Genomic DNA, 17,836 nt, shown 5'->3' with positions numbered 1-17,836 from the left:
CGTCTCCCTGTTGTTACGTTCCTTTCACACCTGCAGGTACTGACGCCCAGGCAGGTCAGGTAATCTGCTCCAGATCACACAGCTGGGCCATCTCCAACTCGTCCGTCGGCCGTCAGAGCCCAGCTCTTAGCCCTGTACCTGCATCTCTGAGACATTTCCCCTTTGTTCCTCCCACTGTCCCCGAATGACAGGACCAGAGATAATCCCCCGCCCCTTGTACGGGAGGGGAAACCAAGGCCCCGGCAGGGACAGTACTGACAAGTGGGGAGGAGGAGAGACAGGGGAAGTTAGGGTGTTGAAGCTGCACTGGCCCTCGGGGTCATGTGTATTTGTTCATTTCACAGATACTTACAGAACTCTTGCTGCTATTAATCCAAACAGCTTATGTCACCCATGGAAAACTGAGGACCCGGAGAGGGAAAATGATTTGCTGAGGTCCCAAAGCAAATTAGGGGCAGAGTCTGAAGGAGAACCCAAAACACCTGTGCCCAGGGTCTCCTCCCACATCCCCAGCTGCCTCGCCAGCAGCCCGAGTGCCCCTCAGGCGGATCCAGTCCACACTGCAGTTGCTGCCTTCAGCCTGTGTTTATTGAGCGTCCACTGGAGCAGGCCCCCGGCAGAGGGGAAGCCCCAACAAGCACCGTGGTCCCCCTGTGGCCCGCAGCCAGGGTGGAGTTGAGTTGAATCAGCACCAAGGAGGGCGCCAGGCCACCTCGGAAGACCCCTGGGAGTTCAGGTTGATGGAACTTAGTGCAAGTGGGGGGTAAGGAAAACCTCAGCTTGAGAAGGAACCTGCAGCGGGTAATGTGTAGGAATTGAGTCCTGCCCCCACAAAAAAAAGCCAGGCCCCCATAACAGGGTTCACCTGCCTACATCAGGTGACGCCAGGGACAGCTCCTCTCCAGCTCTACCGGCCTGAGTGGCCACCACTCCCCCTTCCCTCACTGACCCAGGAAAGGCCAGAAGGAGGTAGGGAAAGGGGATGGTTCCATCCCCATCAGCTGGTTCCCTTCTAGGTCCTAGGAAGCCCAGGGCAGAGGAACACCCATCCCAGGTGATGAGCAAGAAATCACCAGTCACCCCTTTGCCCCAGGAGAGGTGGTGTGGTACCCTGGGAGCTGGTACGGGGCTGAAGAAGAGGAGGAAGATGGATAAAAACAGTGGGAACAAATGGCCCTTGTTTCCCGCTGTTTTCCCCAGAGGCCAGGGTGCTGAATGGCCAGGAGCAATAACAACAGCAGGTGCCACCTGCCGGCCACATGCCGTGTGCCAGGCGTCCTATGGGCACTGCCCCGATTCTCGTGAAACCCCATGAGGCCGGGAGACATCATGACCCCATTTTGTACGCGGAGTAACAGGCTCAGAAAGGTCGAGCACCTGTGCCAGAGCTTATAGGTTAGTGGGGCAGAGATTCAAATTTAGGCCTGCTGGTCTCCCAGCCTCAGGGGTTTCTGGTGAGGCCACCCACATCCAAGGGGCTGCTGGTCCCAAAAACTGTCCAGCAAACCATCCTCAGGGCTGAAGATCAACTAAGCCAACATACCTCAAACTGTGAGGCGCCGCACACATGTCCCAGGAGACCTTGTCAACCTGTAGGTTCTGACTCCGCAGGTCCGGGTGGAGGCAGAGGTGTGCATTTTCAATGAACCCCCAGGGGCCCTGCTGATCCGGCAGCTCGTGAACTACACTCAGAGGAGCGAGGGATTCAGCCCTGCACTGACCCACCTCTGCAGACGGAGGCCTCCCTCCCCTGTGAGCTGACGGAGTGTGCAAAGGAGACTGTCTTCATCCTAACCTGAACCCAGAGGCCCCCGCCCCCACCCAGAGCCCCCCAACCATCCTCTACACACAGCCACAAGTTGTGATCGGCAACGCAGCATCCTGGAGAAGACTGTGGAAGCCAGTTATAGGCTTCCATAGGTGGAGGACCTTGAGGGAGTGAGGGCTGATTCAGTGCACCCCACTGGAGTTCAGAGGGCGCCCAAGAGGCCCGCAGTCTCCTGGCCTCAGCTGAGAGCTGGCCCAAGGCCTTAGGGACTTGGTTCCATTCAGTCCAGCTCCCTGCTGACCAACTACAAGCCTGGATCAGTTTGTGGGGGTACCGAGCGGATGCAGCCGCAGCTTGGGCTCCGCAGGATCGATGCTGAAGAAGTTGACCGTGGCAGGAGTCCTGGCAGGCGGCGGGGGGTCCTGGCTGGCCTCCCCCGGTAGCAGCAGCTGGGCCGTGAGCTGCAGGCCTGAAGAGCCTCCTGAGCCTGAGTCGGAGTCAGGGTCAGAGTCGGGGGGCAGGGGGAGGGGCAGAACGTGCTGCAGGCTCAGGCCTGGCCGGGCGCCGCTGTGGGAGGTTCGCATGGAGGGGGAGGCCAGGCTGGCCCGGTGCTCCTGGGGGCAGTGGGGACATGGCAGGAGCCTGCCCAGGGCCCGCTTGAAGTCCCTCATGAAGAGTGGGTAGATGATGGGGTTCATGGTGCTGTTACAGTAACCCAGCCACGTGAGGACATCGAAGAGGCCTGGGGAGATGCAGTCGCACACGGCCTGGAGGGAAGGGGCGCATCACACCTGGTTCCAGGGCAGGAACACAGACCACCCCACCCAGCCGGCACAGACACACACAAACACACCACGAGAGGCAGCCCACTGTGCCCCCTCCCCGTGCCTGGTTTGGCGAGGAGCTCGGGGGCCTCCCCAGCAAGGCCTGGATGCATCTGCCCCCTGCGGTGGCCTTACCTGGGCTATGTTGGCCACAAAGAAGGGCAGCCAGGTCACAAAGAACATGCCCAGCAGGATGCCTAGGGTCAGGCTGGCCTTCAAGGCCTTCCTGCTGTGCTTGGTGGCCAAGTGCCTGCTGTCAGCCGACTCCACCCCTGGGCGTGGGGTCCTGGGCACCTGCGGAAAGGAAGGCCACATGACTCAGCTGAGAAAGAGCCCCTGTCCGGCCCTGACCCCACCTGCAGGCTGAGCCACGACCCTAATGCTAGACAGAACCCTAGTACCAGCAATAAACTGCACCCCAATCTTTGAGCCCCAACTGCAGTCCTAACCTGAGGCCTGACCCTGACTCCAGACCAAGCCCTGATCCTGGGCCCAGACGGATCCCTGCCGCCTACCGTAGACTGAGCCCTATATGACCAAGGTCTCAAACTGAGCCTCAGGCCTGCACCACACCGAGCCAGCCTTTGCCCCAGCCTGAGCCCTGACCCTGGTGCAACATGTCGCGAGGAGCTCTAGGCACTGCAGTGAGGCGGCCACACTGCCCAGAGCACTAATCACTTCAAAAGATCCACCCTCCACCCACAGGACGACGACGGCATTGGCCAGCGCACAACCGTGAGCCCCCGCACCTCCCAAAGCCTTTGGCGCGGCAAGAACCAGTTGCAACTGAATAGCATTTGACAAAAGAGGCTTCGGCACTGTGCCGGGCTTGGCAATCTCTTGCAAATGGGTTCTCTCCGTACTTTGGAGTAACAGTTTTCCTTGCACTCTGACCCTCAGGCTCCACAAAATAAGGTGCTTTTTTGAAAACGTGTGCACAGAACAAATTTCATTTACAATGAATCTACTGCAAATTACTAGGGGTGCTAGTGAGCTTGGCATTTCACAACTCAAATTATGTGTGGACTGGCAGACGTCTCCATTCCCAGACAGAGACTTCAAGAGCAGGAGTAGAGAAGGGAGGGGGGAGAAAGGAGCTGCTCCCCAGCAGCCTGAGACACGGGCATGAGGAAGTTAGAATTTGACTTTGCGCACTGGCGGCCCACAGACCCGAAACAGGAAAAGTCTCCCTCAGCTGGACGATCTTTCAGCCCAGAAGTTCCCATAACTTTTTCAACCCCATGAGCCCACTGAGAATCAGAATCTACACTGCTCCTCTGAAAACCTAAGGCTTACCTGTTTTTACACACACACTCACTAAAAAAATTGCACACATCCAGAGAATTCTGAAACCATCTGGAAGTCCGTCTGTGAACCCCTGGGGGTCCGTGAAGTCCTCTTCTAAATCATATGTTGTAAACAATTTGGATTTTCACACATAAGATTTACACAAAGTGGGACCCACATATAGTCACAATTTAAGTAAATATCAGTGTGCAGGGGTGTGCACACTTCATTGAACTGTGCAAAGGGTGAGTGTGTTCAGTGGAGCACACCTGGGCTTTGAAAGTTGGGAATTCTGATTCTGCCCAACGTTTCCTAAACTGCTTGAGAGCCCAGCTCCGTTCACGAGGCAGCCAGTGACTGGTTGGGTATAGAGATTAAAGTCACAGGAGGCAGGAGGGGAACCAGATTCCCAGGCAACCGTCGCAGATGGAAAGGGGGCGGAAGAGACCAAACCAAGATGTGCCAGCTCCATTACATTAGCACAAAACTGGAACCCCGCCTCCGACACCGCCCTCCGATGCAGGGCCCCGCCTCCTTCCAGCCCTGCTTTTCTCTCCCCGCCTCCTCAGAGCAGCCAGACTTTGTTGTTGTCCATGGTGCTGAAACACCTGTTCCATTCTGTCTTTCTACAGGATCAGGGGTCTAATTCTGGAATGGCATTGGGCCGGAGGGGAGAGATGAAGCAAACTTCAACTGCCACCCTTCAATGTGTTTATCCAGGTGAAGTCTGGCTATATGAATATCAAGGTCAAATTCCCAAACAGCAGCCAAAGAGAAGCCCTTGTTTTCTCCCCTGTCCTGGCGGGGCAGCATTGTGCAGAGGCAAGAGCTGGGCTTTTAAGACCAGTGCTCTGGCTGCAAACCGTGCCTCTGCCACTTACTCCCTCTGTGACCTTGACAGAGTCTCTGTTTCCCCACCCACCAGAGGGAGAAACAGTGCTTTACGGAATTCGCTGTGAGGCTGTGGGAAATAAATGCCTGCGTGGTGCCCAGCGCAGAGTAAGCGCTAAATACATGGTAGCCTGATGTTGGCTCAGGGGCACGTGTATGAGGTTGGAGGAGTGTTAGTGCCTCAGGAGCCGGCCCTTCTGCCCGCAGCTCGGCATCCCCAAAGCGGCACAGACGTCAGGACAGGTGCTCTGACTCACCATGCTGCAGTGAGGGGCAGGGGTGGGTGGGGGGAGAGGATCCGCTTTTATCCTTCTCTCCTTGTTTCCTCTCCTCTAGAGTGGTCTCCACATGGCTTCTGTGGCCTCACCATGGTCAGCCTGGGAGAGGGTCTCCCGTTCCCCCAAAGAATCTCCTAAGATCTGCCATGCCTTCCCACTGCTGCCATCAATGGGCACAGACAATGGGGGGGAGGAGCCATGGTCTCCAGAAGGCCCCACCCACACAGGAACCCCTCTGAGCCCTGGGCCCTGGGGCAGGGGAGAGGCGAGAGAGGACCTTGATCTTGTCAGAGCTCTGAGGCATGATTTCATTTGTTTAAAAAATGCAAAAAATGCTAAACTTCCTTAGGTGCATAAAAAACATGTGAACACACAGAAAAAAGACTGGAGAGACATAATCTAAGTTAGTGAGGCTCCCTGGGAGCGGAAAGTGACTGGTTAGAAGTCAGAGGGGTCTTACCCTTTATCTCTATATTTAAATTTTTATTTTAAAATGTATCTCTGCAATTAAAAATTTTTTATAACCATCTAATCATAGTGTGAGGTGACAAGGCAGAACTCCGGAGCCAGAATGCCTGGTTTCAAACCCTGGCTCTGTTGTTAACTAGTTGCGTGACCTACAGCGAGGTACTTCACCTCTCTGTGCCTCGGTTTTCTCATCTGCAAAATGGCAACCCTAAGCGCATGGACCGCATATGATTGTAGTAAGAAGTAAATGAAATAACATATAGCAAGTGATTCGAACAGAGCTCAGCACAGAGTTTGAACCTCAGGTTGGCTGTGTTGCTGTTGTTTTTGCTGTTAGTGTCCAGTTTAGCTCTTTGATGGTGGTGATGATGATGCTGGTGGCAGCGATAGTATTTTCCCTAGAATGGCTTAAAAGGGGGGGAGCTCCCCCAAACCGTATTTTTACCATGAGAGGAACATTTGTCAAGCACCCACGATGTGTCAGGTGTACATATATTATCACATTGGTTCTTCAAACAAACTCAAGTGATAAACAGCAGTAACCCTGGGGCAGAGGGAGGTGAAGGACTCGTCTGAAGTCATCTGGGTGTGATGGGAAGGAGGCAGGATTTGAACCTATGACCAGCCAGACACACAGGCTCCAGCCTTGGCCCCACCAGGTCACCTCGGTCCCAGCAGCAGCCAAGCCTGCTATGCTCAACACTGCTCCTCCAGTCAACCTCTCCCCAGGTCAGCCCCCTCCTTTACCTTGGAGATATTTCTGTGATCACAGCCTCCCCCTCTGAGGAGGAGGAGGCAGAGGGGGAAGGGAAGATGGATCGTGAAGACAGAATGATGCATAGTTGGGTGAGGGTGGGTGGGAGAAGCTGGAGAGCAGGGACAGGAGGAGACATTGCCGGGAGAGAAGTGGGTTGGGAAGATAAGAGGGTGCAGGAGGAAGAGAATGGGGTGAAATGGAACTGCAGGAGAGAAGTGGGGAGAAGGGGAAAAAGGTGAGGCGCAGGGGTGGGTGCTGTGGACCCCAGTCACAGGAATCCTGGCAGACAGAGAGAAAACAGAAGCTGCTAGGAGGGCCACCTGCTAGGGTTCCACCCTGCTGAGCTCTTCACTGGTCCCTCTGGAACCTCCCAGGGATGAGCCCCATTCCGGCACGGGCACAGTCTCTCTCTGTTCCCCGCCCCCGACCCCTCCCTGGCAGCATCTCGCTCTGATCCCACTCCCTCCTATGCCACAGTCCCTGCCTCAGTTCCAAGCATGATTCTCCCCACACACACACTCTTTTCTCACAGCCCCTGGGACCGGGAAGACCTGGCTGAAACCACTGAGTGAACCGGTGGCTTTTTAAAAGCCTGTTCACATAAATAGGCAGCTGTGGGGGGTGGAGGGAGAGGAAACGCTTAAGCCTGCTCAGCTCCGGCGTTCTCTACCCGGATGCCCAGAATTCAGGGACCTGGGCCCCACTTCCTTCCCCCTCTGGGGAAGCCAGCGGCTGGCTTGGGGAAGGGAGCTCAGGGCTAAATGGGGCCGAACCCAGGAGGAAAGAGGCCCCATGTGCCCCAGTGTTGTCCGTTCTCATCAGGTCCTTTAGGTCCAGGTGGTGAGGAGCCTGCACACCCAGGCTGGACAATGCTGGTCTGGGAGAGGCCAGTTAGAGTGGGAGGAAAGGGGTCAGGACCCAGGAGGCCAGAATGGAGGCAACACCCCAGAAGCAAGCAAATCCCAAAACGCAGGCAATTCTCTGGGCAATGAAGAAAATAGGGCTCAGAGGCCTGCTTAGGACAGAGTGGTTTTGGCAGCACAGGTAGTGAGTGGTGGGGTCGGCCACTCCCACACTCAGACCCGGAGAAGAGGCTTTCCAGGAAGTGGGAGGGATTGGCTTGAGGGGCCCATGGCTCATCCCGCCTGGGAGGCAGTGTGCCGGCCTCAGTGACCCATGAAGGCTCCTCCCAGCATTTGGTTTTAGGACTCACTGAGCCCTCTCGGCTTCAGTTTGCAAACACATGCACAGCAAATGACAGGCTCTGAATATTCACGGGGTGAGGCACCCCTCTTATAGCTCCATCACCCTCATCCTGATAAGGTTTTGTGATCGATATCTGTCTCCCCGACTAGAACGCAGATTCCGAGAGGGCAGGACCTTCTCTTTCCATTTATTCAGGGCAGTCACAGCCCTGAACAGCTCCTACACATAGTAGGTCCTCACTACAGGTTACCATGCAAACAAACTGATATACGAAAAAGCGTGGGATCCATCAGCTACAAGAGCGGATTCTGAAGAGTGGGCGGAGAGGAAGCAACATGGACAGGGGTTGCGGGCCGGCCCGTGGAGAGCTGTGTTCATTTCAGTCCTTCCGTCCACAAGCACTGAGCGCCGGGGCCAGGCCTGGCACTGTCGCAGGGGCTGGGACTCGGCAGTAAACAGAGAGACAAGGGCCCACCCACCTCCCAGGGCTGACATTCTAGTAGGAGGAAATAAACAACAGTTAAACAAATGGGAAAGTGTATCACAAATCAGGGGTGCTAAGTGCTGCTGAGAACAACTCAGGACATGAGGACTGAAGGGGATCCAGGGACATGAGGCAGTCGCTACTCTTGATTGGCAACTGAGCAGAGGCCCGAAGAAAGTGATGGAGGTTGTGGAGAAACCATGTGGAGATGTAGGGAAGGGGCACTCCAAGCAGAGGGAACAGCAAGTGCAAAGGTCCTGAGGCAGGACTGTGCTTGGTGTGCTCAAGAAACAGCCAAGAGGCCAGCGTGATTAAAGAGAAAGCATGAGGAAGGAAAGGCATCCCCAGAAGGGGCAGAGAGCCAGATGATGGGAGATGTGAGGCCAGGGGAGCAGAGGAACAACCCGACAGGACTGCATTTTAAAGGGACGGCTCTGAAAAAAAGGGAGGTGGGGATGGCTTTGGTTGCTGTGTCAGCTGGAAAGGAAGAGAGGATGGAATCAGGAGATCAGTGGGAGAGCCTTGCAATAACCCAGGCATCAGATGAAGGGGCTCAGCCTGGGGACGGGGGACGGCAATGGAAACCAGAAGTGGCCAGCCTGCCCATGTACTGAAAGTGGAGATGAGAAGACTAGCTGTGGATTGAGAGAAAAAGAGAGGCGTCCAGGCTGCCTCCAAGGTTCCTGGCCTGAGCAACTGGAAGCATGGAGCTGCCATTCACCGATGCGAGGGAGACTGTGGGGGGACTAGGGCTGGGGCCTGGAAACCCCGAGTTCTGCTTGGAGCCTCCTAAGGGAGCAGCCCATGCTGGACATCACCAGTGTGTAGGTGGTATTCAGGGCATGAGACAAGATGAGCTCACCAGGGAGAGAATGTGGAAAGTGAGCGAGGTTGGAGGCCCAGAGATATCACGGCTGGGGGACCCAACCGAGGAGACTGAGAAGACACAGCAGTGAGGCAGAGAGACACGGGATGATGTCCCTGAAGCACTGTTTTAAGAGAATGTCATCACCCACAGGCAGTCCAATGCTCACACTGAGGCCTTAGCATCAGCCCCATCTGAGCTCGAACCTCACTAACCAGCTGTGTGGCCTTGGACAAGTCACCTCTCCTGTCCCTGAATCTGTTTCTCATCTGTCACACAGAGATGGTGGTTGTATTTTCCTCACTGGGAGCTTGGGGGTTAGCTCAGCTCTGTGCCGGGCACACAGGGAGTCCTCAAAGGCTGCAGGGCTGAGGGATCATCCCTGGGGGATGCCCGCCCCAGCTCTGAGGCCACCAGCTCAGGTTACGTCCTGGTACCACCCAATTAGCTTCACGGTGAGAAAATCTGTGTGTCACGGGTCCCGTTGGAACCAAGAAAGCAGACCTCTCCCACCCCAGCCTCAGGAGGACCAGCCAACTCCTCCCATCCTGGGTCACGAGTGAAGAGCTCCCCACAGTGTGGGTGGGGGGTGACCTGAGGCAGGAAATGGACACCCTGTGAAATGACTGAAACGGGGTGGGAACCTTCGCCCTTTATGGCCTCATCTAGCTCTCCGGTTTCGTCCTGAGGAAGTCTCCTGTGGACGCTGCTTTGTCTTTGACACCCGTCTGACACTTAACAGAGCGGGAGCAGGCGCGGCCCGTCACTCCCCCCAGCGGAGCTGGGCCGGCTCCACCACCGGCTCTGCACCCTCACCGAGGCTGCGTTTGATCGCCTTCTATTTACGGCAAAGATGTTGATTGTCCATTTCCAGAAGAGACAAGTTTTCTTCCAAAACAAATTCATGGAAGTAAAAAGGTAAATGAGGTGATTTAAAGAAAATGCTAAGTACATATGAATGTAGTGGCTTGAGGAGTGTGGGGGTTGGGGGAGGGGGAGGAGGCAGCAAGACAGATGTCCCTAGGTGGTTCCTTTAGCCTGAAGTTTGGGACACATTCCTTTACAAGAACCCAGAGAGTAGGGATGGCCCGTGGCAATTCTCCCTACTGCTGAAGAACCAAGCCAGGGTCACAGCTACCTGCTGAGACTCAAGAATGTTCTCCAATGAGCACAGATAGGGGAGAAAGCAGGCCTGCAGCCAGGACCTCCTGCCCACCCGAAGCCCCACCCTCCTGGCTGATGGCCAGCTGCAGTGCCAGGGTGGGACAGACAAGCAGCTCCGGGGGACTGCTGACAGGGTGATAGCCTTGCAGCCCATATCAGTCAATTCCCCATTCACCCGGTGACCCATGAGCCACCCCCGGCAGCCTGTAAGAAAGAGCCTCCTCCACCTGAGGCTACACCAAGATGAGCCTGGAGAGCCCAGATGGGACCTTTCTTAGGGCCTGTGACCTAAGTCTTTGGGGCTCAGGCCTGGTCAGTCTAAACCCCCATCCCCCAGGTGGACAATAGGACTTGGGCATCACATGGCCTGGGTGGCTAAAGCAGGTACTCTACCTTGAGACACCGCAGGGCCTTGAGCTAAGGGCACCTACCCCATTCACAAGTAATTAGGAAGCACCTACTATGCACAGTGCAGATCAAAACCTACCCAGACATGCCCAGTCCTCATGGAGCTTACATTCGGGTGGCGTGAGAGACAATGAACAAATCAATGAACAAATAAATCAAGGGTTCAGCTAGAGAGCAACTGGGTGGAGAAGAGTGTGGGCCCGCAGGCAGAGAGGTCAGGGATGGCCTCTAGGAAAAGGTCATCTGTGAGCTGAAAAGCCAGGCAAGCGAAGCTCCCGGGGAGGAAAGCATTCCAGGCAGAGGGAACTGCACGGGCAAAGACCTTGGCTCGGAAGTCGGCCTGGTGCCTTCAAGGCTCAGCCAGAAGAACCACGTGGCTGGTGCAGAGGGTGGGGGAAGGAGGTGCAGTGGGAGAGGTGGGCAGGGCGGGGTCCCGCAGCCAGATCCTGACACGAGTCTCCTCTCTATCTTGACAGCAATGGCGAGCCACTGAGGGTTTGAAGCAAGGAAGTGACATGCCACTCTTCTTACTTCCTCTCACTGCTGTGCAGAAAATGGGTGGGAGCAGGTCCGGAGTGCAAGTGGGGGAGCCAGCCCGAGACTATCAAAGGCTCCCAGGTTAAAAGCCAGGATGGCTTGGATGAGGAAGGGGGCATTGAGGATAGCACATGTTTAGGAGACAGCACCGACAGGCGGAATCCTGTGAAGCCATGGCGGTGCCCTTTGCCATCATGGGGAAGACCTGGGAGGTGCAGGCGGGAGAGCTGGAACACCCTGAATTCCCAGTAGCACATGTTACTTCCAGAAGCCTGCCTCACATCCTGATGAAGCTATCCTGTGGACCGTGGGGCGCTGAGTCTGGAGTTCAGGAGACAATCGGAAGCTGCGATGGCCACTTGGAAGCCACCAGCAGGCAGTACACTAAGTGTGGATGCCCCTAGGTACCCTCTGGCTGCTCATTTCTCTCCAACCCACAAGCCCGGATCTCCCTGCGTACCCCCGGGTACCTGCAGCATCTCCAAGGCTTGGCCGGCCGTGCCCGTACTGAGGGAGGCCACCTGCAGGGCCTGCTTGCGGGCAGCCAGCAGGATCCTGCAGTAGGTGAAGCAAATGGCTCCCGAGGGCAGGAAGAAGGTGAGGCCCGACGCCACGAGGACGAAGGGCAGGCTGGCCAGCAGGCGGCACTGGCCCGGGGCGGGGGCCCGCGCGCGGCCCAGCTCGTGCCAGCCCAGCAGCAGGGGCAGGAAGGAGGCGAGCGCGGCGAGGGTCCAGGCGCCCAGAACCAGCGCCAGGGCGCGCGCCGGCGTCATGCGCAGCTTGTAGCGCAGCGGCGAGAGGATGAGCAGGTAGCGGTCCAGGCTGATGAGGCAGAGGTTGAGGATGGAGGCGCTGCAGCACATCACGTCGAAGGCGGCCCAGAGCAGGCAGAGGCCTCGCGCCAGCACCCAGCGCCCGTACAGCGCGTTCAGCATGGCCGGCGGCATCACCACCAGCCCCACCATCAGGTCGGACGTGAAGAGCGACACCAGGAAGAAGTTGGACGTGTTGCGCAGCGCGGGCTGCGTGCAGATGAGGGCGATGAGCAGCGAGTTGGCGGCTGCAGTCAGCGCGATGACCACACACAGCGCGGCCGCCACCCAGCCGCTGCCCCCTGGGTCTGACACCAGCCCCGCGCCCCAGTCGGGGGTGCTGTTGTACGCGGGGCCCGGCTCTGGGACCATGGAGGCGGGGTGTGGACAGCAAGGCCGAGGCCGTGGGGCCCGAGAGGAATCCTGAGCACGGTGGGCGGCCTGAAGGAATGGAGGCTGGAGTGGCGTCGTCGTCGGGAAGAACAGACCCCCTCGGGGGAGGGCAGGTGGGAAGAGAGGAACGGGCGGTACGTCAGCGGGCAGAGACCCGAAGACGGTGGACTGGGTTTTGTAGGCGTCCCCGGGCGGAAGCGGGGCACCTGGATCGACCGGGTAGGAAGTTTGGGAGGGGGCGCCTGGTGAGGAGCAGAGTGGCGGGCGGAAAGTCCGGAGGATGGGGGCGCCAGAGGACTCTTGGAGGTTAAATGGGTGGGAGCGGAGCCCCCCTAGAAGGAGCGGCAAGATCAGGGTGAGGACGCCCGCCTGGGGCAAAGACCCGGGGAGGTGGGAGCAGAGGGCAAATGGGCGATCTAGGGCCCCGGACAAGCTCCCCCGAGGCAGGTGGGCGTTTGGGGGAGGTAGGGCCGGAGCCGTAGTGCTTGGGGTCTCAGGATGGAACCCATGCGCCAGAGCGAAGCCCCCCGCGGGGAAGGCAGGTCTCGGAGGCGGTGCAGAGGCATTTCTGGGATTGGGCGGACGCGGTCTCCTGCGGCGTGGGGGTGGGGATGCTGGGCCCGCTGGAGGGGAGAGAGGAGCAGCGGCCGCGCCTCCACCCCCTCCCCACCCGGTCGCCGGGTCACGGGCCCCGCTTCTGCCGGCGCTCGGTACCTGGGGCGCTCAGCGCTGCTCCACCGCCGGTGACTGCGGCAGGCGCCGTGAGGCTGCGAGAGGAAGAGGCGGCCGCCAGCCGGGCAGGCGCCCAGGGAGCCCGGGAGGCGCGGCGAGGGGCCGGCGCGCTCAGAGGAGCCGACGGTGCTACCAGGAGCGCGTGGTTCCCGCGTCGTGGAGCCTGCGCCCCTCCTCGAGGTGGGCGGGGAGAGCCGAGCCCTGGACTCGCAGGCAGGCGGGGTGCCTGGTTCCCCAGGTCTGTGGAGGGACGATCCGGGTGCCCCCGCTGCAGCAGGTCGCCTCCCCAGCTGTGACAGCCTCCACAGCACCGCATACCCCTCCCCAACCCACACGTGGCGACGGCGCAGGAGGAACTCAGAGGAGGAGGCTGTGGCTCACGTTTATCCAGGACGGCCCCCAGTGCCGGTCGGCCCACCCGCAGCCGGGCCACCGCACTATCAGCCCGAGCGCGCTGGGAGATACTGGGCAGACTGCTTGACATCCATACGTGAACACGCACGCATATGCATATGAACATATGTAATATTATGCATAACATATACTATACATTATATGTAATGTAATATAAAATATTACATATCACACACCATATATTATATATCATATATGAAACCTTCAGTTTAAACAGCAGGTGGCCCCCTCCTCAGGGTCGTTCCAGCAGAAACCGTCCCTTTGCCCACCGCGCTGGCACCAAGGACGAAGCCCCTGGTCTGCAGGCACTCCCAGTTTAACAGGGTGCGAACAGGTTGGGGGAACTCTAGGCCAGGGGCCCACTGCCGGTATAGAGGTGGGGCCTGCGTCCAGGGTGTTACCCCACTGTGTATCTCTTCTCCTGGCTGCCCAGAGTGTCTATCAGACTTCACTGGTTAACTGGTGAATTCCATTTGTCCTTTCAACAAACGTTTATTGAGCACCTAGTTGACGCCACTGTGGTGTCCCCATTGGTGCGCTGTTCTGCCCGAATGGGACACTACAGTAACCAAATCAGAGAGCCCAGCTTTGTGGCATTTACGTCCCAGTGGAAGGAGACCCACAAACAATAAGCATAATAATAGATACTTAGTCATAAAGTGACAATTGCTATAGGAAAAACATAAAGTGGAGAGCAACGCAAAGGGAATCTAAAGGGGTGTGTGTGACTTTTTCCCTTCATAGAAACAGAAAAGTGATACCTCTGTAGGGGAGGAAGAAATATTCCCCTACTTTTCTAGGTTCGTCCAGCTGATCTAATAATCAAATTGACGTGAGACAGATTAACGAGAGAAAATAACCAAATTTAATTGCATACGAACCCATGGGAACCCCACATACATGCCAGGCTCAGAGGCAGACACGGACAGTGAGGTGTGTATGCCGTCCTGAGCTAAGGATGGGGTCAGGGCCTTAGGCCTCAGACGGGAGGAGGGCCATTCACAGCCGCGTAAGAAGAGCAGGTGTTCGATGATTAGATGTTTGCCCTGCCCCACAGTATACCAGGAAAAGCTTATTTCTGGTGATGACTCCTATCATGGGCAAGGCCCCACAGTTAAATTCTTTGAGAGAGAGGTCCAAGTTTCTCTCAAGCCCACAGGGTCTCGCTCGCCTCAGCTCCAGAGTCTGGGCCCCACAGAGGCACGCCTTGTGGAGACTCTTTCTGAGCCCCAACTGCTCCCACAGCTAAGGTCCCTGCTCTGTTTCAAAGGCTTTATTTTATTATTCTGACCTCTCTAATGATGCTGAGCGGTAGACGTTAAAGTGGGGCTCAGAGAGGCCAAGGGCCTCACCCAAGGTCTCCAGCAGCAGGTGATCAAGTGGAACTGAAACCCGGGTCTCCTGACACCCAAGGCAGAGAAACCTCAAGACCCGACAGCACCCTTCACCCTCCCACGAGTCACTGTTGGTGCTCAGAGCCCCTGTCTTGCCCGCACATGGGTCCGGGCAGCAGGAGGAGGAGGCCTGTAGTCCCTTCCAACACCACCTGCACCCCCCCGACAGTTTCTGCCGTGCCCCCAGGAACAGGGTGTAGTATACCAAGCATTGGGTGAATATTGTAAAGACTAGACTTGGGATCCATTTCTGCCACGCACCAGCTCTGTGGACTTGGGGCCAGCGGCCCCATCTCCTTGGGTCACTATTTTCTCGTCTGCAATAGTCAGCAGAGCAATGCAGCACCTCCTCCCAGGGTTGTCGGGGGACGAAATGACCCAGGCAGAATCTGAAAACCTGACGGCACCGCGCCAGTGCTAGCTGGCTGTCGGCCTCGACGTTCCCGTGTGAACAATGCGAGTGCACTCAGCTCTGCAGTGAACCCCTCGGCCTGGGGGTGTCTGGCCGAGCAATGGCACACCTGAGCGGCACTGTGTGCGGCCGACTTTGGGGTCCGGGGTTCGGGGCCCGGGGCCCTGGCTTGGCGATCCTGACTCTGCTATTTGCTCTGGGAACTTAGCGAAGCCTCTTCAGTTCTCTGCTTCCATTCCCTGAAACGGGGGAGGTGAAGATGTGGACAGAATGAGTACTTGACCACTTCACACAGAGGGCGCTGCCTGATAAATTTTAGCTTTGAAAAATTAGTGGCGAAGAGTGGAAGAGAATATTAGTCCTTCTGCATTAACTTTAGCTGTAACATTTGATAGCTTTTATCTTTTTTTAAAAAAAAAAGACCTAAAGAAAACATGACACAAATGTTAATGTTTGTTCATTCTTGGTGATAGATTCACAGATGTTTATTATATTATGATCTGTACTTTGCTATAATTTAAAAAAAAAATCTTTTTTTCAAACTTGGGCCTGGGTGGTGGTGCCACCTTGTGGCCATGCTGCTATTATGTTGCATTTAAGAACTTTTCCAAAGTTCCGAGGGTGCTCCTAAATTTCTCATTTCCGGCATCGATTAATGTCCTAGACTTCCTTAACATCTCAGGGTAAAGAGGGACCTTCAAGGATGCTTAGCCTTTGGTTGGTTACTTCTGGCCACGGGGTGCTCTCTCTCTAGAGGAGAAGGCTGGTGCCACAATGGGACAGCTGAGTCTCAGGAAGTGCTCTGCCCCAGGCCTGTTTTTGTCAGTACGTAGAGAACCAAAAGGAGCAACTCCTTACAGAGATGGAGAAACCTAGGTCCAGGGAGGGTGTGAGGTCTGCCCAAAACTGCTCTCACACAAGACATTGGCCAACTAGGTAAACTTCATGAAGGTAGCGGTTTGTGGGTTTGGTTCACTGCTATGCCCTCGGCACATGTTAGGCTGTCTGTAAATGTATGTTCAATAAATGAACGAACAAAACTATCCGCCCGACCACTAGCAGGCGCGGGCCAATCATTCATTCCCAATACCTTCAGTGATGGCTGACATTTACTACATGCCAGACACTGTTTCAGGCCCCATGGGTACACAGACTGATGCAAAGCTCACCACGACCCCGAGAGTGAAAAAGGTGTGATCGTTACTCTGCATTTTACTGATGGGAAAACTGAGCCTCAGAGATCTCAAGGGACTTGCTCAGCATCACACAACTATGAAGTGGCTTTGCTAGGATTTGAACCCAGGAGCACTGGGTTTTTCCTGAGCCTGGGAGCAGGAGGAAAAAAACTAGTTGGGGGTTGTTGGCTTCACAGAGGCTAACAAGGCAGGGAAGTGGGACCAATTTCCCACCCATCCGGGGAGGGGCCTGAGTTGCCCATGCTGCGTCAGTGTTAACCCCTTGTAAAGATTTTTATTTTTAAGATTTGTATTTATTTATTTTTAGAGAGAGGGAAAGGGAGGGGGAAAGAGAGGGAAAGAGACATGGATGTGCGAGAGAAACATCGGTCGGTTGCCTCTCGCGCTCCCGCAACCGGGGACCTAACCTGCAACCGAGCCATGAGCCGCGACCCGGAATCAACCCAACCCAGTGAGCCACGCAAGTCAGGGCCCTTGTAAAGATTTTTAATCCCTTGAGGGCGCGGGTAGGGAGGAAGGATGGCGGAGGGGGAGATGCAGTTTTGGGGGGACTGTCTTGTCCATTTGAGGTAGGTGGAGAGAAAAACTGGCAGTTACTACTTCGCATCTCACTCCCATTGGCAAACCAGCACAGCTAACCTGAGCCTCTAGTCCCTCAAACATGGCTCCTCCCACTCACTGCTCCCAAGTCCAATCAGCAGCGTCTCTTTTGGGTGACCCCGCCTCCTCAGACTCGCTCCTCCCCAACTCTGACTTCCATCATCTCCTGACTGGGCTGTTGCAGTTTCCCGCTGGTCTCCAGCCTCCCGCTCCTCCCCACGAGCCTTCTTTTCAGTCTTAATGAAACTCAGCTCTGCGCAGACACTTCCAGGGCTCTTACTGCAAAGTAAGCGAAGTCTGCACTCTGACCGGCGTTCCAGGCCTGCCACCAGCCTCGCCAGCCCTCGCCAGCTTTCTTTCCAAGCAGCCTCTTAATAATTTCTTTATGTTTCTATGAACTTATACCCTGCCTTATTCCACACAGAGGGTGGAGGCGGCTCCTGAGCAAGGGACATCCTGCCGAGACAGTGCCGGTCTCAGACGCCCAGCACCAAAGCCACAGCCCCCATAACCTTTCATTTGAACCTGGTCTCTGTGTCCTCGGAAGCCCCGCAGGACTCAGCAATCTGGAGTGAATTCCCACCTCCAGCCATATCGAAAGACTACTAACGTGGCTAGGGCTTGACCCTCCGAAGTCCACAACAAGGCTTGCAGGACCACTGTGGGTGGCCACGCAAGCTGTGTCCAGCACGAGTGCAAGAAGTGCCGTTCTAGAGTCAGGACAACCGGCGCGACAGTGCAGAGCAGCCGTGAAGAAAAGGCTCGGGACACGTGCAGCTCACAATCCTCACCACTAGAGGGCGCCCGATTGGAATCCTGGGGCCGCTACCTTCCAGCTTGGGCAAATCTCTCCAGGGTCATTAAGGACCTCGTTTTTCTCATTAGCATGATGAGCATTTTCCCCGAATTAGAAATAATGTAATTGTCTGGCATGTGGTGGGTACAG

The 17,836-nt window shown here is 56.3% G+C and overlaps 1 protein-coding gene across 3 annotated transcripts; it reads right to left on the bottom strand.

Annotated features, from left to right (window-relative positions):
- Positions 1 to 566: 566 nt before the first annotated feature.
- HTR6 (5-hydroxytryptamine receptor 6) lies at positions 567 to 13,208 on the bottom strand. Of its 3 annotated transcripts, none has more exons than XM_053921802.2 (4): positions 12,857 to 13,208; positions 11,408 to 12,240; positions 2,728 to 2,886; positions 567 to 2,535 (listed from the first exon to the last, which is right to left on the bottom strand). In XM_053921802.2, the coding sequence occupies exons 1-4, from the start codon at positions 13,188 to 13,190 to the stop codon at positions 2,086 to 2,088; spliced, it is 1,776 nt and encodes a 591-aa protein (XP_053777777.1). In that variant the 5' UTR covers positions 13,191 to 13,208; the 3' UTR covers positions 567 to 2,085. The 3 variants fall into 3 exon arrangements, with proteins under 3 accessions (XP_053777777.1, XP_053777778.1, XP_053777779.1); XM_053921803.2 differs by having other exon boundaries at positions 11,408 to 12,190; positions 12,857 to 12,979; XM_053921804.2 differs by having other exon boundaries at positions 11,408 to 12,205; positions 12,857 to 12,904.
- Positions 13,209 to 17,836: the final 4,628 nt, after the last annotated feature.

Source organism: Desmodus rotundus, chromosome 3, assembly GCF_022682495.2.
Source record: "Desmodus rotundus isolate HL8 chromosome 3, HLdesRot8A.1, whole genome shotgun sequence".
Classification (NCBI taxonomy): domain Eukaryota; kingdom Metazoa; phylum Chordata; class Mammalia; order Chiroptera; family Phyllostomidae; genus Desmodus; species Desmodus rotundus.
Note: the sequence above shows the minus strand (reverse complement) of the source record. Positions and strands in the feature narration are given on the sequence as shown.